This window comes from Anas platyrhynchos, chromosome 13, assembly GCF_047663525.1.
Source record: "Anas platyrhynchos isolate ZD024472 breed Pekin duck chromosome 13, IASCAAS_PekinDuck_T2T, whole genome shotgun sequence".
Classification (NCBI taxonomy): Eukaryota; Metazoa; Chordata; class Aves; order Anseriformes; family Anatidae; genus Anas; species Anas platyrhynchos.
Window position 1 is genome coordinate 13,146,435 of NC_092599.1, and position 25,735 is coordinate 13,172,169.

The 25,735-nt window shown below is 43.7% G+C and overlaps 1 protein-coding gene across 2 annotated transcripts in view; it reads left to right on the forward strand.

Moving 5' to 3' along the window:
- The first annotated feature begins 788 nt into the window (after positions 1-788).
- DCAF1 (DDB1 and CUL4 associated factor 1) overlaps positions 789-25,735 on the forward strand; it is a 51,034-nt gene continuing 26,087 nt past the window's right edge. The window contains exons 1-13 of one of the 2 annotated variants that reach the window (XM_038185798.2): positions 789-949; positions 5,133-5,250; positions 9,596-9,672; positions 10,397-10,470; positions 11,458-11,571; positions 13,444-13,581; positions 14,437-14,940; positions 16,149-16,250; positions 18,296-18,454; positions 20,840-21,019; positions 21,858-22,067; positions 22,928-23,097; positions 24,876-25,000. In XM_038185798.2, coding sequence (XP_038041726.1) covers positions 5,141-5,250; positions 9,596-9,672; positions 10,397-10,470; positions 11,458-11,571; positions 13,444-13,581; positions 14,437-14,940; positions 16,149-16,250; positions 18,296-18,454; positions 20,840-21,019; positions 21,858-22,067; positions 22,928-23,097; positions 24,876-25,000 — 1,963 coding nt within the window. In that variant the 5' untranslated portion in view covers positions 789-949; positions 5,133-5,140. Of the gene's footprint in view, positions 950-1,474; positions 1,681-5,132; positions 5,251-9,595; positions 9,673-10,396; positions 10,471-11,457; positions 11,572-13,443; positions 13,582-14,436; positions 14,941-16,148; positions 16,251-18,295; positions 18,455-20,839; positions 21,020-21,857; positions 22,068-22,927; positions 23,098-24,875; positions 25,001-25,735 lie in introns of those variants that run through there. The other variant, XM_072044489.1, reaches the window with a different exon arrangement.

Genomic DNA, 25,735 nt, shown 5'->3' on the forward strand with positions numbered 1-25,735 from the left:
CCTCCATTCCCCGGTGCAGGTCCCCAGACGTCTGACCTCCCGCCTGATTCACGCAGTGCCCTGCCTGGGGCATGGGAGTTGCAGAGAAACGCCCTGGTTTACGAGCATTTCGGCAGGGCATGTCCAGACCCTCTCAGCAGCTTGGCTGCTGGCACTGTGCTCATCTCCAGATGCTGCCAGGGAACGGACCGGGTGCTGTGCACGGTCACAGCAGCAGCGTGACACCAGGAGTGGGAAAGGGCTGAGCTGCTCCTGGGCTTACCCCTCCCTGCAGTGAGCCACGAAGCAGGATCACCCTGTAGGGGTTGGCGGTGGCTGTTGGCTGCTAGGTCAGGAGCTGTTCTCTCAGCTGCGCTATAGCAGAGGCCGAACTGCAAGTGGCAACGTGTTCAGGAGCCAAGCAGCTGCCACCAGCAGGCAGCTGCAGGCAGTGAATGGGGTGGGAGTGCAGTGAATGGGGTTGGGGTGCAAGGAGTCAGTGCATTGTGTCCATATAGAGCGGTGCAGGAGCTGAGGGCAGGCAGATAACTCTCCCCAAAGCCTCGCCCTTTGCCCATCGGGCAGCCGCATGCTGGGAGCCCCTCTGCTTGCTGAGCCCCTCCCGAGCCCCCCGCCTGGGCTCAGCCCCCACTCGCAGCACCCAGCAACACCACCTGGGGAACTACAACTCCCAGCCTCCTCCGCGCCGCCCACTGCGGCAGAGCGCATGCGCGGAGTCCCCATTTGCACGGCTCGGACTCAATTTCCCATCATCCCCCCGCGCCAGGCCTCCCCCTCCTCCCCCTCCCCGCGCCGCCGCCGTGACGCGCCCCGCGCGGTGACGCGCAAAGCGTGTGCCCGCCACAGCAGTCGCGGCCGCCGCGGGGTGCGCGGGGCCGAGCGCAGGGGCCGGGGGCAGCGGCGGCGGCGACGGCGGCGGCGGCGACCCCGGGAGGGGGGCGTCGGGCAGGTAAAGGAGGGAGCGAGGGAACAAACGGGGCCGGGCCGGGCCCAACGGAGCCGGGTTGGGACAAACGGGGCCGGGCCGGGCCTGGCGCTGAGGCCTCCGGGCCGGGCCGGGTGAGGGGCGCCTGAGGGGGTGAGGGGGGGGGTGGGGGAGGGGCGCGCGGCAAGGCCCGGCCCGGTGCGGGGCCTCGCGTCCTGCTCTGCACCCCCCCAACCGCCCCCCCCCCGGCCGTTGTGCCGGGTGGCGGCAGCAGGGGGCGGCTCCCGAGCCTCGTGCCCGCCCCGGCAGCTCGGGCACGGCGCCGGGCCTGCGGGCAGGGCACGGGGCCTGGGGGGCTTTATCCAGGCCCCGGGGGGGTTGTGGATGTGAAGGTGCTCGCAGCGCTGCGGGAGGTTTTGGGGGGGGTGCTGGAACAGCGGGCAGCCGGGGGGTAAAGGGGGAGGGTCAATAAATAGGGGCTCCCCCCCCGGAGCTCCTCTCAGGTGCATTAAGGGAATGGGATTTGTGTTCCCCATCGCTTGGGGAGATTGGGGTGATTGGGGCAGGCCCCTTCCCGCAGCGAACCTCAGCGCTGACAGCTCGTGACGCCTCACGTTAACTTTGGCATGGTTGTTCCAGGCTCAACAAGTTGAGGCAAATAGCTGACTTGCACCTCGTCTGTTTAAAGGATAACTGTAATTAGTAGAAGAGGTTTTTTTCTCTTTGAAGAATTCTTCACGTTAAAGGACAAACAGGTTTGCTGATTCGCTTGCTGTGCGTTTGGTTAGGTTCTGATTGCTGAGTTGTTAATTCTCCCATATGGGGTTATAGCGATTACATTGGATTTCCCATCTATATCTTCTCCTTCACTGTACTTAAACTCATATTTATGTAGAATATGGAAGTTGATTATGTAAGCCAGGTCAAGCTATAGTTACTAGAATTTGAGTTGGCTTTATACATGTGAGTGTACAAATCCTCCTGTAATTTTTGTCCACACACAAACTTAAACGTGCACTCTTTCTACAAAGATGATTAAAATTGATTTTTTTTTCCTAAGTTAGTGTTTCTGGTTTTGCCGTGTGACTCTTATTTGACTCTTATTTTCCATTTAAACCAAGGCATGGATTTTCAGCTTGTTTCCCAAGTAACCAGGTTGTCGTAGACTTTCAGATTTAACAAATCTATTTTCACCTAAGCGTTTTTAAGCGTCAAACTTCTTATCTGTACTGCAGCCTGTTCAGAACCGTACAGTCCCTCTCGTGAGCATGACACAATCAATAAGTGAATGGCCTGCAGTGTTCCTGTGGTCAGTGAGGAACAAAAGGGTGAAGCTGAACTGCTTGAACTGTACCGAGCCCTTATCGAGGTCTGTGGTCAGAGGCCGCTGGGAGCCGTATTTATTCCTGGGTTGTGCAGAGGTGTCCGAGGCTTCATGTCAGTGCTTCCGAGTCTCAGCAACACTTTATCCTCAATAACCTTTTTCTCTTTTCTGTCAAGCTTTTATATCTTCGTTCAGAAGAGTAAAATGTTCCCAAAACGCCGCTGTGATACTGGAATGCTAACTGGTATTTGGCATTAAAGCGGCGCCGTGTGCTGCCCTGTGCGCTGACAGAGGTGTGTGGATTTTTAGTGCGAGTGTTCGCAGTGAGTCACTGCCAGGGTTGTAAATGTTTGTCCTTTGTCCAAGTCAAATCCCTTGAGTAACTCCTTGGTTTTGTTTACACCAGTTCTATCGGATCTAAATATGACGTTCTGTCAGTAGTAGTTTTAGGAAAAATAAAACACTGCAACCACTGGCCTATTAGATAAGGTAATTGAAATTTGTAGTGGAGTGTGGTTTTTCAGAACTTTTTTTTGTTGTTGTTTTGAATGATGGATTTGAGTCCATCCCTGTTCTCTAGTTCCTGGAAAGCAGTTCAAGGTTGTGTGAGTTCAGCAGCTTGTCCAGGGGAAGCAGAGCTCCCCTACAGGCCTTCCTGGCCAGCAGGCTGGGGACATCGGTGACATTTAGCAGTCAGTTCGTGCTGTTTGTGGTCTTGTCCTTTCTGCAGGGTTCTTCACTTTGGTTTAAGGTGGAATTCTTGCCAGAAGTGAGCGCAGCAGGAGTCGCTTTGATTCTTGTACTTCCAAAGGCACTCACCTGCCATAATATTCCATCCATGTAGATCTTACAGCTCCGGAGGTAGGTTTTTGTTGTTGCTGCTCCTGGCAGCGCCACCTGGAGCAGTCAGATCTCTTCGGGCACGCCGCGAGGGGTAAAGCCTGGGGAACGGGTGAGGTGCCTGGGAGAGGAGAGGCACCTCCTTCCACTGCTGTGCCTGTGTGGAGGGTGGCAGATCTGCGCTTTAGGTTTATTGCAGGGAATGGCTGTATACCAACACCGGCCGTTTGGATGCAGGGTGTGCTGTAAGTGAGGCGATGCTGCGGGCTGCAGAGTACCCAGGGCCGTCCCGCGTGTCCCAGGGGACAAGGCGAGCGTTTCCCCGATCTTCCTGGCTGGAAACTCTGTTCACCTGTTGCTGATATTGCTAAAGCAGAGCTGCTCACTTCCTAGCTGGAGCAATTAGGAGGTGTTAGGGGGAGCAAGCTGCAGTGAGCTGTTCTGCAGGTTGCTGAAGAGCCGGTACTGGCCTTATGCAAGCTCTGGGGTCATAGGGTGTCTTTCTCTGCATGCCTCGGGTATAGAAGGAAGGTGGAGGCATGCTGAAACTCAAAGGTTTTTTTCTGGGATACTTCAAAGCTGAGAAATGCTGCTGGCAAGTGTTGCAGTGCTGAAAAATGGTACAGACCTTCCTGAGCTGGGGATAGCTTTCCTTGTCGGAGGCGTTGCGTTGTCCGTGTGTGCATGGTCTCGGCGTGCTTTGTTGCCTGCACTCAGGGAGTGCTTTTGCCAAAGCAATTTCTGCGTGTGCATCAAATTTCCCAGTCTAATTCTACAGTGAACAAATAGTGAATTCTCTAGATAAGATTGTACTGACTTATCACTCAGAAAACATCACCTTTCTGTATGCTTAGGTGTTTTTTTGTTAGCATGTGCTCATTTTAAGCACTACTTATTAAAGTAGTGAACTTCTGACTCTACCTTATTGTTGTGGGGTTATTCTCAGAGTCTTTGGGTTGATGATTTTTGCTCGGTTTGTGCCTATTTTGACTCCAGCTGGGTGGCCTTCCCTTGGAGGCTCCCCCGAGCTGAGCAGCCACGGTACGTTCCTGCAGAAGCGCCTATGGGATGGAGGCAGAGCTGCAGGGAGCTTGCCTGTTCCCTGGGTGAGGAGAGGCTGCCAGCTCCCAGTTGATCCCGGGGAGCCCTTTCAGAATGAACCTGCTGCAATTGTACCTGTAGCTACGTTGAGCTGTGGTTGTCTCTTCTTTGGCTGATTCCTGAATACGTATTTCAGGGGTTTATGCATATAAAACTACCCCAAAAATGGCCTGGCTGTATTTAATGAGGTTTTAGAAAGTTCCCTCTCTGCATCGGTTGTGACGAATGGATATTTAATCTTACAGCAGGCAGATGTTGGCCATGCTACAGCTAATGAAATGCTTGAATGCTTAAGGGCATGGCATTGTTTTGAGACTGATTGTGTTCTAGTTTGATCTGTTGATGTGTCAGTGATAAAAAAAAAAAGTCTACTAGAAGAAAAGTTGACACCTGGAAATTCAGCAGCTTAAACGGAACCCCGAGTGAGAGTTCCCTTTGTGAGATGGTACCCCCATAAGGCACTCGGTGCTTTCGCTGCTGTCCTGCGGGTCACAGGCCACATAACCTGCAGTCACGGCACCGACCGTAACTTGCTGCCCTCGCTCTGCTGTTTCATGAATAAATCTTGAGCAAGAGCAGGGGCCTAGCTCAGGCCTCCCTGTGGAGGTAGCGTTGAGCAGCTTCGGTGCCAGGCGCGTGGTGAGGCGTGTGTGCTGCCCTCGTGGTCAGGGTTGGCATGCGCCAGTTACGACTTGTGCTCAGTGTGCACGCATTCTTTATTCTTTAGGCAGAGCACCAGAAGGAAACTTCCAGCTTTTCGGGTGAAGTTCAGCTTTTTTTTGGCACTTCTCTTCCTCACTCCTTGTTGCTGAGTATTTACTTGCCTCTTCCAAGTGGCTTTTGATCTTTGATTTAGGCTGTTTCAATGAATGTAGTAAAATTGTGTGGGTTTTCTTGCTCATCTTCCTGCTTATTTTGTTGTTGTTTCTTCTGCCGCCTTAGGCTAAGCCATGACTTCAGGATCTGGTCATGTGGACTCCAAGGCTGAGCTCACTACTCTGCTGGAGCAATGGGAGAAAGAACACGGCAGCGGGCAAGACATGGTGCCTATTCTCACCAGGTGAGTTCCATTACATAAACTCCTAAATCTGAGTATCAGAAGTTACCACAGAGCAGCTTTTACCATGTTTGTGCTTGAAATTTTTACAAACCCGATAAACTGTTGGTAATTAACTTTCTTTGGCCAGAAAGTTGAACTATGACTTCAGTGTTTAATTTTACATATGACTTAAGAATTTGATATTGCAAAGATCTTGCGCAGTCTGCTTCTAAGACATAAATTTAATTCTCTGGGTTAATAAAAGTTTGGGGAATCATTACACGGATGAAATAACTTCAGGATGTGCACCTGAAACTTGTGAAATATTGATGGAAACAAATCTACAAGAATGTTGTTCCTTCAGAGTGGTGGTACGAGGTTTGTGATGGAGCTGTCTTTGGTCAGTTTATGCACCATTCGTTAGAAGGCATCTTCTGCTCCAAGAGGAACACTCAAAATATCAATTGTATTTGTAATTTCTCAAGCCAGAGCTCTCTGGGATAGACTGGTAACATCCTTGCTATAACTGGAGATCCGCAGAGGTTCCACCCACCTCCTCCTCACCCCTCTGCCCTCAGACCTGTAGCCTGCCTGGTCCCCACAGCAGGACTTACTGTGCTAACTGGCTGTGGGGAACGATCCAAGTTTTGGTATCGCACTGCTCTGCAGTGTTGGGATGGACACCTCAGTGCACAGATCCTGAGCTGGTGTTGGAGGGAAATAGCAGAAATCTGCTGGAGCTTCTTCGCACAGATCTGTGTCGTTCCTCACCTCGTGGTTGTATCTTGTTCTTTTGACTGTGTTTTAAAAATAACAGTATGGAAGAGGAAGATGAGCAGCAGAAAGATGATCCTGAACGCTTACTGTGTAGGTCTCCTAAAAATCAAGACATGTTTTGGTGTTTATTTATGTATTGCTATCTGATTTATGTCTTGAAGGACACATATGTGACACTTCCAGGCTTTTTGTTGCAGGCACGAGCACCAGAAATTTAATATGTTCTAAGAAATAGGAATTCAGCATGTATTTTCTTCCGTTGATAGCAGTCTGGCACTCCTTACTCCCTCAGCTCCTTGAGTTCCCTGCATTATTTATGCCCAAACAAAGCTGATAATTCTCCTTTGGTTCTCCAGCACTTATGTGCAGCAGGCAGAGTGCCTATGGATGGTAAGAGTGGGGGCATTTTGACTTCAGTGGAGGTAATGCAGATTGGTTTAAGGTAGATCATAAGGGGATTGCAGTGCTTCAGGTGTCAGTGGAAGCTGTCTGTCTGTTTGCAGTCCTGGATTTTAGATATGGCATATATTTAAAAAGAATTTGCTGGAAGAGGTGTAAGGAATCCTCCCCAGCTGGAACTGATGTTAGGTAGTGTCTGGAGGCCCAGTGGTGTTACTGCATGTTGTTTGAGACTTACGGCAGAGGAAGCTGTGGTCGTGCTTGTTGGTGAGTGACGTTTTTCTACTTCCTTCTGAACTAGTTAGAGGAAAAACTTCTCTGTGTGGACGGGGGCCTGTTAAAATGTGATTCTGAGGCAGCATATGTGAGAGTGCGGCAGTGTTTGGACAGTAACAGGAACACTGGGGGGTCGTGGGCCACAGGTGAATTATTGCTTCTAAATAAGCCAGTTTTCTGGGTTAACAAACTCATGTGTCAAAAGCGTGTCAATCAAAGAAATTGCTCGGGAAGCAGTGTCAGCAAACAGCAGATTTTTCAACAAAATAAAGATACTTTTCAAAAAATTGTGAATTGAAACAATCCTGCAAGAGCCATGGTTTGTAGGGTGGGCACAAGTCATGTTGAACTGTACTGGAGAGTCCTGGGGGTTGGATTCTTCCCAGCATCCCAAGAGCCCCTTATGTAAAGGGACTAACGCAGCAGCTCAACGTCTTATGTTCTGGCGTCACTTGCACAAATGATGGCGCAGAGCAGCATTAGGGCTCTTTATGCTGTGCCATTTACATCAGCAGGGGTGTTGCAAGGTTTATGTACTTCTGTCTACTTCCTTCTCCATCCCCAAGTTGAGCCTTATGTTTGTGGCAAGTGAAGATGAGGATCTGACAGTTTTCAAAGACTCTCTGCAAAGGCAGTTGTAAAGGGCTTGGCAAAAAAATTGAAAAAGCCAAAAGCAGGAGTGAAGACCACTTAATGCCTGCGTAAAACCTAGACCTTGTCCGCAGATTCAAATGGGCAGAGAGCTGATATTTTATCGGGTGAATAAGGGAAATCCTGAAACCTGAGTGAAAGCCCAGTGTTCCTGTGAATTGTTTTTTGTTAAAGCCCTGTGTGTCAAGTGCCTGTTTTAAGAGGTGGGAATGAGCTTTGTTGGCTTGTCGATCCAGGAGTGATAGGAGAGTTGAATAAGCTGTTGATCTAGACAGATTCATCCAAGTCACTTTACAGTTACTCTTTGTGTGCTAGGAAGGTATTACATGTGAGCTTAATATTACTTGTTTTCTCTTTGAAAGTCAATTTTAAAGAGGCAATGCTTTATTTTGATCAAATGATTGTGCCTAATTGTCTCAACAAACAAACACTCTGTAATCAGTGATTTGTGTGCCCATTCTGTCTAGGCTGCGATAATGTTGTCATCCCTGGAACCGCTCAGCAGCTTCAGCTGGCACGCTGCTTGGCTGCCTACCTAAGCAGGACGGACTGATGAGAATGTTAAGCTCACTGTCTGTGCTGCTTGCCAGTCCTTTCTGGCACACGTTCAGCATGCTGATTATCACCTGAACAGAACGAACAAATCTAGGATTCAGGTTCCTGACTCCCAGTTGTCTGGCAGCAGGTACCCCTCAAGCTATTAGATCCCATGAAAAAAAAAAAAAAAAAAAAAGAAGAAGAGCTGGCAGCAGAGTGTTTAAGTAACCAGCTTTTGCCAGAAATCCGTGAGAGCTCGAGCTGTGCCACCTGTTAGCAAGGGATGCAATTTGCATCTCTTCACATTCGGGCTTACTGAAAGTAAATATTAGAACCACACAGGATAAACAGTTTGAAAGTTAATTCTTGTATCAGAGACAAGCAAGGAAGTTCTTTGCTCATCCCCAATAAGCTAATTTGGTGTTCCTGCAATCTGCGCAGGCTTCGTAACACCTTCTGCCCTTCTGGCAAGTCAGCATAGTTCACGGAGGTGTGGATCTGAGTGTGTGTTTGTCTCTGATTGATCCTGGCATCACAGGATATTTTTCTGGAAAGTAACAGGAATGAAACAGAAGTCAGTGGCCTTCTGTAAGTGAGATCCTCTGCGAAAGATGAATATTTTTCCAGGGATTGCTGCAGAGTTCCAGTAATTTTCTGTCTTCTATTAAAAAAACAACAACAACAACACTTGTCTTTAGGTCACTAGCCTGTAAGGTCTATTGATGTAAGGTCTCACCTCTGCACAGCCTGTGAGTTCTGCACCCCTCTTTAGACCTCAGTGGAGGGGAGGGAATCAGGTTTTACACTGAGGAAATGAGACTGATTTGCTCGTGTTTTTTGAATGCTGCTCTTTATTTCACCTCAAACTGCTTGTATTTCTGCTTTAACACTTCTTGGAGAAAGATGGTAGAGGACTGTGGGATTATTTATCGCTTTACTATTGCTCTCCCTCTTTTTGATTTTGTTTAAATAAGGAAATTAATTACTTTTTATTGCTCATTCTAAGTGAAGTGGAGCATGGGGTCCTGTTAGACAGGACTATTTAATGCATTTTGAAGGTCTATGAGTAGGAAACTGGATGAGTTTCTACTTGCACTATCCTTAGTAGTAACTGACATGCCAAAAGGTTGAGCTTGTAGCTGAAGGAGTAAGCTTAACAGAGATTGCATAATACTACATTAAATATTATTACACATTTCTATTAAAAATTAATAGATGACAACATAAATGTTCAACATAACAACATAAATGACAACGTAAGTAGTTCAAATGGGTGCCTCTGCGCAGTCCAAATAGGAAGGAGGGCTGAATCACCTGTTCAGGACTTACCCTACTGCAAGAGAGGGGCCGTGATGGTGAGAAGTGCTACTTGAGCCCCTTAGTTCTTGTAGTTCTTTACCGTAAGTGTTGCAGAACATCACCGTGACTCTGACATGGGTAAATAAAAGATATTGGTTCCCCCAGAGCATCATGCTTGTGCATCACTGGGATGTTGACGTGGGTTCAGCATGTTTTGAAGGGTTGGTGAAGAATAAGATACTAGAGGCAAGTCCTTTTTCCTCAGCCTTCTGAGCGGATGGTGAAATCCCCTGGTAACACCAAACGCTGTTCAAATGGAAGCTGATGAGCTGTTTGAAAACACTTTGACAAAGAGGCTAAAATGAGGATCTGTGTGCTGGAACAAGACAGAGCGGATTGGGTTCATTGCATGTTGTTCCTTCTGTAGGATGTCCGAGCTGATTGAGAAGGAGACTGAAGAGTACCGCAAAGGGGATCCAGACCCATTTGATGACCGACACCCGGGTAAGACATTTGGAATGGTTTTAGCAGCACTAGCACCATATCAGCTGGTACCTAGTGATTTGTATATAAAAGTAAGCAAAATCTAGCTTGAATGTGTCTACTGCTGATCAAGGTCTGATAACTGCTTTTGCACTGAGCCTGTTCTGTAGTGCTGATAGCTGGCATCTTTTGATGTTTGCTGCAATATTGTGAGGTCCTGGGTAGAGTTTTGGAAGAGTATTTCAGGGGTTAACTTATGAAATAAGGGTACAGTTGTGTTAGCAAGTTGTAGTTGGTTTGATGTACTGGGTGTGAGATGGAGAGGACTGTCTCAGATTATCTTGAATTTATTGTTCAATAAGTCCTTTGCAACAGTTTCATGTAGCTTCTGATGCTTTTTATCTTGTTATTCTTAATTTGTGGGTTGTCTTTTGGGGTTGTGTGTGTGTGACTTAATTTCCACGTTACTGAGACAGTTTGTTTATATCTTCAATGTCTGTAAAACTAACAATGCAACACTGTTGGACCACTTTGATGTGTTGTGCTTTGACCAGTAGACATTTTGAGGAGGTAATGCCTACAATAAAAAATGTTAACTTGGTTAATAATTTATGACTACTTCTATCATTTTCTTTCTGAGAAAGGTCCTGCTAACTAGATTATTCCACAATCAGTTTGAAGACAGTAGTTTAGTAATGATCTTGAAGTCTCAAATTAGATGAGTCTTTTCCTGCTTCTTCTACAGGTCGAGCAGATCCTGAGTGCATGTTGGGTCACTTACTACGGATACTTTTCAAGAATGATGACTTCATGAATGCGGTAGGTTTGCTCTGAGAACTGCCTCTGTCAGGTGTTCCTTACACCTTATGTTTTTTGTTTGCTTTGTGCTAGTTGATGTCAGTATTTGTGCCTGTTTAGTATTAATTTTGCTGGTGGTGGGACTATTTCTTCCATAGCAGTGGCTTTTTAAGTGTGTTTAAATGTAACTTGCTTGCTACTGTTGAAGTGACCCAAGGAAAGGGGAGTTCATGAGCTGTTTAGGAGTACTGAAATGTGCATGGTAACAATTGAGTTAGTTCTTCTCAAGGTTTATCAATCTCTTTAAAGGAAGTTTTAAAAGCATAATTAATTTGTGTAATGGAAAGTAATACCACTAATTCCAGTGCCTTGTCTCCAAACACTTGAAAATGCTGGACTGCCTGTAAGAGCAGCTTATATCAGCTCTAGGGGGCTCAGGCAGAGGATTTAGAGGCAACTCCGTCTTTCCTCTTGTGCTGCTGTATTCTAATGTGAGTTAATAGCTAGAACTTCTGTTGTCCTCGCCTCAGTGCAAGCACCTGTCTCAGTATGTGTTTCTGTAAGGGTTCTGCCAGGTTGCTTGCATGTGGCCTTCTGCCTTAAAATGTGAGTGATAAGCAAACATAGATGTCATTGAAGATGTGTATTTTTCAATATGTTTAACTTTTAATATTTTTTTCAGCTATTAGCTTTGCATATTTACACTATTATTGTTTATTATTATAATTGTTATTATATAACTTTTTTTAGGCATTAGTCTTTACAAATCACTTCAGGATAGGTTAGTGAACAGCAGATTAGAGAGGAATTCTGTTTGTCAGAGGAATTATTTCAACTTTGGAAGCGCTACAGAGATCAGGTTAACGGGTTAGTCATTTGTAGGTTCAGGACTTACATACTGGCACTTCTTGCTCTCTCATTTTGCTGATGTGTGAATTTGTAAGGGCTTCAGTGCACCGCTTTTGGTCAGTTGAATTTCAAACCAATGCTCTTCCTGATCTTCTCTAGCTAGTGAATGCTTATGTGATGACAAGCAGAGAACCTCCATTAAACACTGCTGCCTGTCGGCTTCTTCTGGATATCATGCCAGGACTGGAAACTGCTGTCGTCTTTCAGGAAAAGGTATTGTTTACACTGATGCTTGGTTTATTAGCTTGGTGTATTATGTACTCCAGCAGTTCCTCCCACAGGAGAAACCAGTAAAAAAGAACACTGAAATCCTATCTCTGCAAGACAATCTGTTTAGTCGTATTCATGGGTTGGGGCTTTTTGATGATGGCTTGTTCAGCTGATCAAATCTTGGGTATTCCACAGCTTGTAAGTTAAAATAGGACTGGTTAAAACAGCAGATTAATGTTATGGGAAATCTTGTACTTTGAATTGTTGTTTTATAGGCCTATGAATGGAGCAGGCTGTATAGAATGTTAATACCTGCTGGTAGGACTCTCGCCAGGTAATTCAGAACTACAGCAGAGCAATAGCATTATTCGAGCTAAATGATAAGCGAGTCATACTTTAACTAAGCAGTCTAAAATCCACGTGCTTCATGGGGATTATCTGGAATTGCACTGGACAGCTGAATCAGACTTCTGTATGTTGGCAAGTGTGGTTTTTGAAGGAACGCACAAAGAGAAAAGGAAGTAGATTTCACTCCTGAGCCCATTTTCTTCATCTGTCGAACTAATGTAGTACTTTTCTGAAGTTAGAAAATCAGATAATGTGAACTCTAAGTCATGGTAAAGGGAACAAATAATGAGCTCCCTTTCTGAAGGAGTGAATTTAATTTGATGTGGTCTTTGTGGTCTGCCCAAAGGCTAAGGCTTTGAGACTTTGAGGCAAAAAAAGCTAAAATGACAGGTTCCCTATTTGTGGAGAATATAGTTTTTGTTGAGACACAAACTGTGTAAACTGAAATTAAATTTTGCACTTAGGGGCTTTTCTTTTCATCAGAGAATATATAGTTCTATTCTGTTTGTTTGGTTTTTTTTTGTGTTCCTGTGTGTAGGAGGCTTTAGGTCAGATAACAAATTTCTATTTGAAGAGTGTATTATTCTGGTCATAAAGAGGCCCTCTAGTGGCCAATGGCTTTCACATCTCATCGATTTTTTTTTAATGACATAAGAGCAGTTTAATAGTAATGCAATTTTAATTAAGTATAGAACAGGCAACTCTTTCAAAATTTGTATGCCGATGGGTCTCATTGAAATTAGTCTATTCATTATTTTTAAACATTTGGGCCGTGGACACAATACAACAAATTTATGCTCAAGATTCATGTCACACTAATGAAGAGTTATGATGCGATGTTTCAAAATTGGATCATGATTTGGAGGAAAAAGTGTTTAACATGTAGTCTTTTAATTGCCTGTTTAACACTTGCTCAGCCTTAAGAAAAATTATGTGGTAGACTGTTCAAACACTGAGTTTCGCTGTTAAAAATATAAACAATATTTAACATTATGATTTCCATATGTATGGATTGCTATAATTGCATGCATTTCTTTATTCTCCAACCATTATGGGTTTATGACTGAGGATTATTTTTTTTTGATGAGCAGTAGTGTAAAGACATCCTTTGGCACCAGGTAGCTTGCTTGTTTAAGTGACTTTTCAATTTGGCTCTAGTAAGCTGTTAGAGAAATGGAAGAAATTTACCAAAATTCTGTTTTACTGGGTGAAAATTCAGCACTGCTTCTTTGAGATCTACTAAATTGCTAGAGTTCTATATTAGCAAACCTTACAGGAGCTGTGGATTTGTTTTTTCACTAATCCTGATTCTAAATATGTAATGCCTGGAAATGTGTTTATGCATCTTAAAATACTTTTTTTGCTTCCAAGTATTTTAAGATTTTGATTCATGACGTAATTGGTAGGAAATCTAGCTTGGTCATTACGTGGGGTAGGGAGAACTACCAACAGGTGCTTACACTGGGACCAAAGGAGGAAAAATGAAGTGTAATTGTTGCAATTGCTTTCTTATTTTCTTCATTATAGGAAGGCATAGTTGAAAATCTCTTCAAGTGGGCGCGAGAGGCTGATCAGCCCCTAAGGACCTACGCAACAGGGCTGTTAGGAGGAGCTATGGAAAACCAGGATATTGCTGCGAATTACAGGGATGAAAATTCACAATTGGTAATGATACCTCGATGCATGTTTTCCTTTAGAGAACAGATACCTCTTTTTCTTTGAGTGTGTGTGTGGTGGAGTTCACATTTAGAAATCAATGGATGATTTTATGGTGGTTCTAATAACATCTGTAAGAGTCAGTAGCTCATGCTTTCCATCCTTTCCTGACTGTGAATTTGCTGAGGAAACTTTGCATCCATTAACGATTGCATGTGGTGGTTTCTATATGGAGCAGAGACATTGAAATGAATGGTAAATCAACACAGGGACAACTTAATATAAAATTTTATTATAATTAGACATTTTGATTTTAAATCCTTCCCCAGTATGATGTTTATCAGCAATTGAGATGACTTTCAGAAGAAAGTAGGCTAAGCAAACTTGGCTCTCAGGACAGTGCACAGCATGTCATTTACAGTGTGTCAAACCATAGGCTAATTCTTCTAATTCTTGCACAGTTAAGGCTTTTAGAGCAGACGTGAGCCTTTAGCTTTTGTAGACCTGCAATTTCTCAAAGCTGCAGCTTCACAAGGAAGCATTGCCCTTATCCCAGGCTACGTGGAGATGATGGAAGAATGTTGCAAGATGGTGTGTGGTTCTTTTAGCACCACGATAGCTCATCTGCTCTTAATGGCTTTCAGGTCCATTCTTTCTCCTTTGGGAAGTGGGTGATGATTTATTAGAGTAAAAAGAATTGGGATTGTCTTAAGCACTTTGAAATCATTATTTCTCTTTGCAAACATGCACTTCAGGCCTACTATTCTATGAAGTAGAGTTGTTTATATGGTAACAGCAAAAATACGGCCAGTGTGGGTTGTATGATGGAATTGGGTTGTCATGCATGCTTCTTTTGTGAAACAGGTAGCTTTGGTGCTTCGACGGCTACGAGAGCTACAGGTTACTGAAATGACCACAAAACAAGAAAACAAGCGTCCCAGTCCTCGGAAGGTGCCATCAGACCCTCTGCTGCCTCTAGATGAAGAGGCTGTGGATATGGATTATGGGGAGATGGCAGTAGACGGAGAGCAAGAAGAAGTGGCTGGGGATATGGAGATCTCCTTTCATCTCGATTCAAGCCACAAGACCAGTAGCAGAGTCAACTCTGCTACAAAGCTAGACGATGGGGGACTGAGGAAAAGCAAATCAGGGAAACAGCACGAACGAGACGGCTTCCGGAAGGCCAAGCAAAAGCTGGGCTTCTCTGCTTCAGAACCAGAGCGGATGTTTGTTGAACTGTCCAACAGCAGCTGGTCAGAAATGTCCCCGTGGGTGATTGGCACTAACTATACACTTTACCCTTTGACCCCCGCCATAGAGCAGAGGCTAATTCTTCAATACCTGACTCCCTTAGGGGAGTACCAAGAGGTGAGCATATGAAGGTGGGAGGACTCTGGGCGTGAATTCTCCTCACAGAACTATTGGTGGTATTCTGGGGAAGAGTTTTGAGGACTACTCTATCACTTGTTGATACTTCCTGGTGTGGTTAAGATCCTTTCCTGAGCTGTTGTTGATTTTTCAAGTTGAGGAGGTCATTAATTTAAATACTACCTAGCAGGTAATGCTCAAAGCTGAACTCAGCAGGTGTGTGGTCTGGTATTAGAGCATGGCACTGGGAGTTTTATTCCTGGCTTCTGTTAACTTGTAGTGATTGTTTACATGATAGAGGATAAGTCGCTTTGTTTGAAATGCGTACCTTTTTTCTGATTACTCTGGGAAAGTTAATAGACTCCAGCATTAAAAATCTGAGGAAGCAGTGGGATTTTGAAATTCTTTCTGAAATGGCTTGTATAACCTCTGCAGCATTTCTCATTAGAAATGGCAGTGCCTGTGCTATGTAGGTGCTTTTGAGAGCTGTTGTTACTTGGACAAAATAGTTGAGCCATGTCAGATTTACCAGTGTGTCTCCTTTTCCCGTTGTTTTAAACCATAAGCCTCAATTCAGCATAAATCTGCAGACCACCTTTATCTCTGTTTAATCATTTGTAGGTGGTTTAACTTAACTTGAGATGCAACAAAGCAATGTGGTTTGGGTTTGCCATATATGTTGTGTGTGTGCACATGTGTGCCTTGCTTCTGTGAGACCCAAAGAACCCGTTATCCCCCTGATAGCCTGCATGCTGACCGGATCACTTCATGGTAATGGGATGTAAAAATAGGAATTAATGCCATAAAGCTGTTACTCAAAGAATTATGCAAAGGGTTTTGGTTTGTTGCCCTGCTCTCCTGTTTTTTCTGTTCAGTTGTTGGGTAGTTGTCTTTGCACAGATGGAAAGTGGAACCTATCGCCAGGGTGGTATCTGTGTGGACTTGCCACAGCCGCACTTGAAGGAGTGTCTTAAGATTTCCGTGTGGCAGCTGTCATGCACCTTGCTGCAGTCAGCAGATGTATTACAAGAGGTCTGTTAACCTTTATTGCTTCCTATGGATGGAGCTGGTTACCACTGACCTCTCATAACAGGTATCTGCCAGTAGGGGAAAACTGGGGGTTTGAGAGAGTTGAAAAAACAAAAACAAAACAGACCTTGAATGTCCCGTGAAACATTCAGCCAGCATCTCCATCTGATTTTTCTCAGCTACTGCCCATCTTTATGCAACTGGGATCAAGGGAGCTGATGATGTACTACATTGACTTGAAGCGAACCAATGATGTGCTGCTCACTTTTGAAGCCCTTAAGGTAAATTACATTCATAATGCAAAAAAAAAAAAAAAAAAGCGTGCTGTCAACACTGAAAAAGCATTGAGTATGTCTGTTGCATGCATGAAAGACAAATGCTCACCTCCTTTAGGCCTCTGTATATTGCGGGGTTCCCTGGGGTTGGAATTAGCTTTGACTCAGCTGCATTGGGTATTTGTTTTTATAACTCTTGAGTGCTTGTTTTTTTTTTTTTTTAAAGGGGGAGTGATGTTAGTAAAAAGATCTTTTTTTTTGTGGGGGAAGCACCATTAATTTCCTCTGCCATTTGTGTAACTGAAGATGGTAAAAATTCCTTTTTTGATTGAATGCTTGTGTTACTGCTGCCCTTAGATGGCATTCCTGAGTTGTTACACTGCCTGTCCTCACAAGGGATGTTTATCAGGGGTAAGAAGCATGAAGCATTCCTGGAAGCTCCAGCATGACATCTCTGAGCTTAATGTTTGAAATACAGATTGCTTGCACAAGATTATTGTAGGTTATTGCCCCAACATCAGAAAAAATACAAAATAACCCTCTTCGATCCAAACCTGCAAGGCAGCAGCACGAGTTAATGTTTTCTGTTTACTCAGATTTTACTGTTTTTCACAGTAACTCCTCTGCCTCTGGTATTGCCTCCAGTGTCATCTTTCTCTACCTTTCATTGTCACTTGTCTGCGAATTTATTTTCAAGCAGGAGTGTTCCTACAGAAGGTGTAGGTTTCCTCAACTTGGGGTGCAGTTTACAGTGGTTCTTATTTCCTCTTAAGGTGTTGATAATACAGAAAAGTAAAATGTAGTAACCTTCAGTCAGCTGCAGACTTCAGTTTTAACAGTAGCCTTCAACTTCGATTTTGCAAAATTCTCTTTTCCAGCAATATGGCATATACAAAATGTGAATGCAGACTTGAATATTTCATAGTAAGATAAAAAGTGAGATCATACAGAAAGAATTGGAAGACTTAGTGGCCTATTGCAGAGAAGCTCAGAAATCATACTTCTCTTGTATTTCTTTTGCAAGATGTCTAAAACTAAGTGATAACTGCCGTCTTTGCTGTATCTTTCTTTGGTTATTCCTTGATTGTTATGAGTAAGTAATTCGTATGCAGAGCATCTAGTAATATTCCTTATCTGTAACTGATAATGTGCCAAACATGACATGTGGACTTTAAGGTCAAATCTGTTTTTGTCCAAGAAGCTTTTTTAATTTGCCAACTCCAGTTCACTGAACGAGTAGCAGTTCAGAAAGTAAATAAAAGCTCTGTATTCTAAAAGGATTGGATTTTTTTGATCTTTTAATCCCTGTCTGCAGTATCGTTCTCCTCTCTGTGCCTGCCATAACATTCATATAGCCACATAGTGAACTGAATAAGAAACAACACAGATTAGAGCTCAGTAGTTCACTTCCTCCACCACCACCCTGCCAATTACTTTTTAGACCAGTTCAGCGTTAATTTAGTTACTTCTTTAATGAATGATAATGCTGGTGCAAGGGAAGGGGCAGAATTAGATTGGGGAAGAAAGAAAAGACTTGAACAGCATAGGTTTGTGATAGATTAGACTCCACTAGAAATCAAGAATTATATTTAGTGACCAGAGTTCATACAAACCCATGCCCCAAATTTGCAACAGATGATTAGCTGTGGAGAAAGGGTTACTTACTAGTTCCTGTTAGGTCTGCTGATGATCTCAGCACTGTGCAGCTTCTTCAATTCCTGTCTATAGAGTAGAAATTCATATCTTGGCTTCCTTTAAATTGCACCCTGACAAAAAAAAATCAGTCTCTTCAGTGATTAGTCAAGCAAAATAACTGATTAAACTCATGACATTTGTAATAGGGGTACATAATTACTTTATAAACCATATAAAGAGAGTTATACATGGGGAAAAATATTACATTCTGCAGTTATATATAATGGGAGGAGGAAATAAGCACGCCATGCTTTGTCCACTTTTTTTTTTTCTGCAGTCTGCTTTTCTACAGAGGGAATGTAGAATTAATGATGGCTTGAAAAATTCCATTCTAATCTGCTTTCATGTTTCTTTAGCATTTGGCATCATTGCTGCTGCACAACAAGTTTGCGACGGAGTTTGTTGCTCATGGGGGAGTGCAAAAGTTGCTGGAGATTCCTCGTCCTTCCATGGCAGCCACAGGAGTCTCCATGTGTTTATATTATTTGTCTTACAACCAAGATGCCATGGAAAGGGTAAGACATTCTTTTAACATAGCTGCAGTGACTTCAGTTGTTTTGATGGACTTAGTCTTCCTACCTGTGTTCAGACAGTGAATAACTATCTCCTAGGCTAAAAAGCAAATTTGTATAAAAGATTCTGGTATGTGCAGAGGCAATGGAAAGTGCATAGATAATTGTGTATTTTAGAGTGTTTTGTTGTGAGGATGTGACTTTCCATTCCCAGGGAATATAACTGAAGACCTCTGTCTTGTTAGCGTTGTCTCAGTACTTCCATTCACCCTTTTCACCCTGTTCTCTTTCCCTCCAAAAGAAGGAAGAACTCCCCTTTCTCATTTCTTTCCCTTTCTACCTGTTCCAATGGGCTCCTATACTTGGATTGTTTTTCCATGCATGGTCCAAGTGTGGATAGCTTCAATGTTACACGGTGTCTCAGTCAGATTCCAGACAGCAGAGCAATTTCTTTGGTAGTGTTGGCGTGCAGCAGAAGACTAATGCAGGTCTGGTCTGCATTATGCAGGGAATCAAGCTAAATGATATCTGTGGACTGGGCTTATAAATGTTAAAACAGCTGATAATGAAGGCAAGTTCCTCACCTCATATTTTTACTTGGGGGAGAGAAAAACAAACAAACATAAAAGGCTCTTCCTGTACGTTCATTAGTGCTCCTCCAGCAAGGATCTTTTCAGACAGGTCGGTACAGCAGTCCTCCCTTAAGCTTCAGTTTTCCAGGTGCTTTAAATGGTGATTCTGTTTCCTTTTTTTTCATATTGGCAGCAACACTTGTGTGCTGAGCTAGGTCTAGGAATTGATCCAGTTTATTCTGTAGTTGTGGCCATGCCGAGGGAAAGAGGGGGAAATGAACTTCTAGCTTGTAAGCATTAGTGCTGGCACATGGGAGGATCCTGCTCTAAGATTCATTCAAAGCACTTGCAAAGTTGTACCCTTAAGCATTCTAAATCTACTTTAAGAGTGATGGCTTTTGATTCACAGCCTTTCCTTAAGATTGTCTCTTTTTTTTCTAATTCAGTTGAAAGTGGAAGCAGTTAAAGCAGTAATTTTCACGTTTCTGCATACTCTGAGTTACTGGTGCTGTCTGAATGTTTTCATTTCACTGGCAGTGGTTGTTTAAGGGCCTAACTGTAGGGATTCTGCTGACATTTGTGTTCTGCAGACATGTATGAGTGAGCTCAAAAACCTCTCAGTAATCACAGCTGACAGGGCAGTCTATGGGCCTTGTACTGTATCTCCTGTATGAAGGCAGGAAAGGTGAAATGGGTGTAATGTCCCCCCCATTTCTTTCTGCATGTGTCAGAAAGATGGACCCTGGCCACATGACCTGCTTTGGTGTTTCTCATGAGAAAACTCTGTTCTTTTTTTCTGCTTGCACTTGCCGTTTGCATGGTGTTTCAGAAGCAAAACCAAAAGTCCTGGCAGGGTGCTGCATGGGGGTTCCTTCTGCTTGACATCCTCAGGCCGGGTCATAAGACCATGTAGCTGTTTGTAGTGATGTTTGTAGTGATGCTCAGACACGTTATCCCCAATATCTGCAGATACCTGGTAGAGCAGATGGGTGTCCATTCTGGGCAAATGCCCAGAATGGTTTTCAGGGGCATCCAGTTTCAGGTGGCAGTCCCTTGCCACTTGGTCTGTGCCAAGCTGCAGTATGAGCGTGTCTGACACCAGCAGAGACAAGACCAAACAATCTGCTAACTGGGCATAAAAGCAGCTGGTGCCAGTACTTCAGCTCCCTCCACAATTGCTGTCAGCACTGATCATGCCAGGGGGTTCCATGTTCCTCATCGTTAGGAGCTAACAAATCTGTGTGAAAGTGCAGCTCTGAGCACGTAGTCTGCATGTCTCAGAGACAGAGCTGCTCTCTTCCTCTCCTCAGACAACTTCTCTGTTTCCAGAGAAAGTAAAGCTTTAGATATGCATTTGATGATCCCTGCTGTTTTTCTAGACTCTGATGCTACCAGAGTTTGCTAGAACTTCAACATAGCGTATGATGCTGTTAGATTTGAAGTATTTTTGTTTCTTCTCCAAAAGCTTCTCTTCCTTCTCTGGCTGTAGTGAAGCATTCTGTTTGGATGCTTTGAAACGATATGCAGAGGGACTCTGAAATTACAGTGCACGAAGACTGCTGTATTTACTGTTTAGGTCTGGGAACGGACCTACATTGCATCATCGTGATCTTGACTAGTCTCCCTGAGGCCTTCTTGCACTGCTCTGGAAGTGGGGCTTTTATTTCATGTCTCAGCTATCAGTTACTTTCAGCTGGACTAGGGACATTTGTCCCCTGTCGCTTTGCCTCTCAAACTGTCATTCTTCTCAGACTAATTCTCTCCAACAAGCTGTTTGAAGTCCTTCTCAATAACGTTTTTGTTTTTTTCTTTATAGGTGTGCATGCACCCCCATAACGTGCTCTCAGATGTGGTGAACTACACCTTATGGCTAATGGAGTGCTCCCACGCCTCAGGCTGCTGCCACGCTACCATGTTCTTCTCCATTTGCTTCTCGTTCCGTGCTGTCCTGGAGCTCTTTGACAGGCATGATGGACTTCGTCGTCTTGTTAATCTGGTAAGGCTGAACGGGGCTTTAGTGTCAGTTTTTGCACCCTCTACAGCTAATTAACTGCAGAGAGTTCTGTTTTTTTTTTTTTTGTTTTTTTGCTTGTTGTTTGAGGTTTTTCCTTGTCAGTTCCCAAGAGATGGGGGAGGTGGGGTGAGTTTTCAGACTAACAGACCTGAGGATTCTTCTTATTGTTAATAACAAGATCGCTGTCCAGAGGCCAACTGCCCTCTGAGAGCTTTTTGGTACAACTCCAGGGTTAAGCAGCACTCACTCAAACAGCAGCGGCTTAGTGGTGATTCAGATCTTTCTCTGCCTTCCACATGTAGGTGTGGTATTGTCGTGCACCCTTTTGGATGCAGATACCTCCAGCTTTGCTCCAGGAGAGGTACAGCTGTATTTGTGCTGTGCTGTGGTACTCACAGTGCCTTATGAGCACAAATTATACTATTTCTGTACAAAAAGCAGTACCTCTGCGTGCTGTGCAGTCACGGTAGCCTGGGTTGGTATTAGCTCAGGGACCTTGCCACAAGCACGTTTTGTGTTGTATAACACAATGCCTGATGGTGCCTCTAGATTTTTACTTATGTAGCTGCTGGATTTCTTCATAGATAGCAGAGGAGGAGGAATGGTTCTTTTTAGACTTAATTATTATCCAAGCAAATAGCTGACTGAACAGAAAGGCTTTCATCAGCTCTCTGAAAGAGAGTATGTTTGTGTATCTTTTGTGGCAAAGAGAGCTTGTGTTTGGTACAAGTACAGCTGAGAATTGTAGGTGCTATTTTTCTGGAGTGTGGGCTGATGAACCTTTCTCTCCTTTCTCTTTCCACCCGACTGCTTTCTGAAGATAAGTACTCTTGAAATCTTAAACCTGGAAGACCAAGGAGCTCTCCTGAGTGATGACGAGATCTTTGCCAGTCGCCAGACTGGGAAACATACCTGCATGGCCTTGCGTCGATACTTTGAGGCTCACCTTGCTATCAAACTTGAGCAGGTGAAGCAGTCGCTCCAGCGCACGGAAGGTGGCATTCTGGTACATCCACAGCCCCCCTACAAGGTGAGCAGCGTGTTGCAACCTTTCAACGTGGACAAAATCTCTATAGAGAAGTGGATAATACCGAAAAACTTAGGAATTAATTTGGTAGTGACAAATAAAATGTCTTTTGGACACCATAGTTTTTTAGGAACGACCTGGGAGGTACTGGTGTTGTCTGTGACTTTGTTCTTCAATCTTTTCCCTGAAAATTTATTTATTTATTTTAAACTAAATTTTATGGCTGCTTGTTCTGATGGAGTACATTCATTTGTGGTTTCTGGTTTCAGTCACAATGGTTTTCCAGAAGAGCTAAAATGAGAAAACATGACTTTTGGCTTCTGCAAAAATCACTTACATTTTCAGTAATTAAAAAAAATGTGTTTAAGCTGTTGACGTTTTGATTAGAAGAGTATTTTCAAGTTGAAAGGCAAACTTGTTTGGAGTTTACTTTTTTCTTCGTTATCTCATGTAGTCCAAACTTAGAAACTGTAAATGAGTGTTTTTTCAGCCTTTTTAATACTTCAGCATAAATTTCTTTTGAATTATGGTCTAGTAGCTTAAAAACAGATTAATAACAGAATTAAAAACAGAATTTTAGTGTAACTTCTTAAATTGGTCTAAGCTTTTTAGACTACAGAAAAACTTAAAGGGTATTAAAGGTTATTGCTCTGTAGCTTATTGCATATTATCATGGCAACTGCTGTTTTCTTTTTGTATTTGAAGAATAAAACAAAGTAAATAATAAATCTGCAACAAACAGCGATAGCTTCAGCTTAGATGTGGGTGCAGTTTTCAGTTAAATCCCAGCAGTGAAGGGTTTGATGTGCAAGTTTGTAACCCTTGTGATACCTTTCTAATGCTTCCAACTCCTTTCTTGGCAGGCCTGTTCCTATACTCATGAGCAGATTGTAGAGATGATGGAGTTCCTGATTGAGTATGGTCCAGCACAGCTCTACTGGGAGCCAGCAGAGGTTTTTCTCAAGTTGTCTTGCGTCCAGCTCATGCTTCAGCTCATTTCAATAGCATGCAACTGGAAGACATACTATGCAAGGTAAGCTGCTTGCTGTAGTATTTTATTTCTTTAGTGCAGTAAGCTGTGATTTTTGGGCAGGACAGCCATTAACTTTCTGAATTCCCTTTTTTTTCTTAAAGCATCTAAGGCAGGCACCTAGTGGGTTGTTAGGGGCCTGTGCTTTGGTTACACAGTGCTCATGAAAGTTAACACTGGAGACAGCAGGACTAAAATCTTGAGGTAGAGGGTGGATGAGAATTCTGAAGAACCAAAATGCCTCAGGCCTTTAATTTCTGACAATTCAGAATAGTAGAGCGTAGTCACAATTCTGTGCTACTTTTCTTTGTTATTTTTCACCTTTTTATTAGAGACTAGAAAACCTTTTAAGAGGGTGAAATCAAGCTATGTTTTCCATCTGGAAAATCAGGGGAATGTCTGTGTGGATGTAGTACATCTAGCTGACTTGAGAGGATGTTGTTTGTTCATTCACTGGTACTTGAAATTTACTGATTAGGTACAACTGTGCAAAGGGTGCAAAGGAGTTGTGAATATGCAACAAGCCAGCATTTGATAGAGGGGAAAAAAATCTGAAGGTGAACTCGAGCAAAGCACAGTAACAGTGTCCCTAGATGATACACCACCGGCTCTTAAGCACAGTGTGTTTGTAGAGAGGCTTACCTTGAGATGCTGCTTCTCAGTTGCTCCTGTCCTAGCCATGGACATGCTCTGGGGGCACCGTGATACTGTGCTGTTTCTATGGCACATCCTTCTCCCCCCCACCCCCCCAATCCAAACCCAACAATTTGCAGCATCTTTACTCTTACAAAAGAAAGGGAACTGCACCAGGCTCTGATAGGTAAGGATACCCTTAGTATCCTGTCCCCAGTATAGAGAGAGAATGGGTGCAAAATTCCAGCCTCTGCTTATCCTGATCAGCATCTGCTCCCAGGAGTGAGAGTGTAGTCCTCTCTAGAGACACTTGCTGGTGAGTCACGGTCTGCCAGGACTAGTTGTCATCAGCTGTATTGTCACCAGGGCTCCCTCCTCCTTATTTCTGCTGCATACAAGGAGCTCCTTGCCTAGCCTAACTTGAAAGCCTTCGAAATCTGTTTTGTTTGTGCGCTCCCCGCCTCCCTCTCTCAGGTTGCATTCTCCTGGGTAGTTTCTCTTCTCCTGTTTCTTATTCTCTGCATCTGTTTTCTAATTGCTGTCTGTGTTAACTCCTGCCTCGCCGTACAGGCTTACAAACCTTGCCCCTTTTACTTGCATTGTTCTGCTCTTCCACCTCTTGTTCAACAGTTCTCTTAATTTTCCGCACATGTGTCTCTCTCTCAATGTGGTGCCTAAGTTGATGCCTTTTTCCTTGTCATGATTGTCTGTTTTACTGCTATAATTTCCCTTTGTTTCAGAGAAAACTTCCTTTCTACTTGATTGGCAACGAACTGTTTTAGAGAGGCATGTTTTCTGACTGAGATATAGAGTTAGGTTAGATTGAGAAACTTAATTTAGAATGCTTTTGTGGATAAGTGTTAGGAATCTTAGTCCTGTAAATTCAAAATGACAGTGCTTTTAGGAGCCTGTGGGCAGGGTGGGCTGCATGGTGACAAACTGCAGGAGACAGTGTGCATAGTTACAGTATGTGAGCACTGCCTTCTGTGAGGACAAGTCCTTTAAGAGAGGAACATCCTAACATCAGAAGGCATCAAAAACATGAGATGTGACCAGTTTTGTTGGATTAGGGTAGAATGAATGCTGTTTTATGCTGCTTAACAACTCTTGTTATACCTCTAAGAAGTTCTTCTGTTACTGACTTCCAGGAATGACACGGTACGCTACGCTTTGGATGTACTAGCCATCCTGACTGTGGTTCCTAAAATCCAGCTGCAGCTGGCAGAACCTGTGGATGTGTTAGATGAGGCTGGATCTACTGTTTCCACTGTGGGTAAGTTGAATATGGTCCTGGTGACTTACTCTTATCAGTTGGCCTCTGGTATGTGTTTGCTTCAAATGTTTCTCATCTGCGGTGAGACAAGGGTTAAAATAATTCATGTACTCAGAGCTATTGTTAGGGATGCAAATAAATGGGAGAGCAGACTGTCATGATTAGCACTGTGGTTGGATTACAAATTTGAAGGCATGGTCTTTGACTCACGCTTCTATTCAAGAGCTCATTAAATACAGATGCAAGAAAATTTGCTTTTGTAATGGGACTATAAGGTTCCCTCAGCTTCCTAGAAATTTAGGACTCCTGAGGATATTACATTTGGGAATAATGTGAGAAGAACAATTAGTGCTATGTATTTGTTTGAGTTATGCTCTAATTGGCTACCTTCAGATTCAGTACATGAATGAAATGGGATTTTTTTTTTTTGGACAAAATAGCTTTTTTTTGAGAGCGGATTTGAGCTTCTGAAGTGGACACGAAACCTTAATTTCATTTGGAATTCTGTCTGGAGGGAAAAAAAAGATACCAAGTTTCATTTTTGCTTGACTCATTTAGGAAGCAGTTTCATCCCCTCCATTTCCAATTTTATATTTATACAAGAGAGTTGCTTTCTGTGATCAGAAGTTAGAGGCATTCCTCTGTATCATCTCTGTGCCAGATATCTTAAAGATTGCAATCCTGGGTCATGCCTGACCTCTGAAAGATTGGATGCCTACTCACTGATGAGGTGTA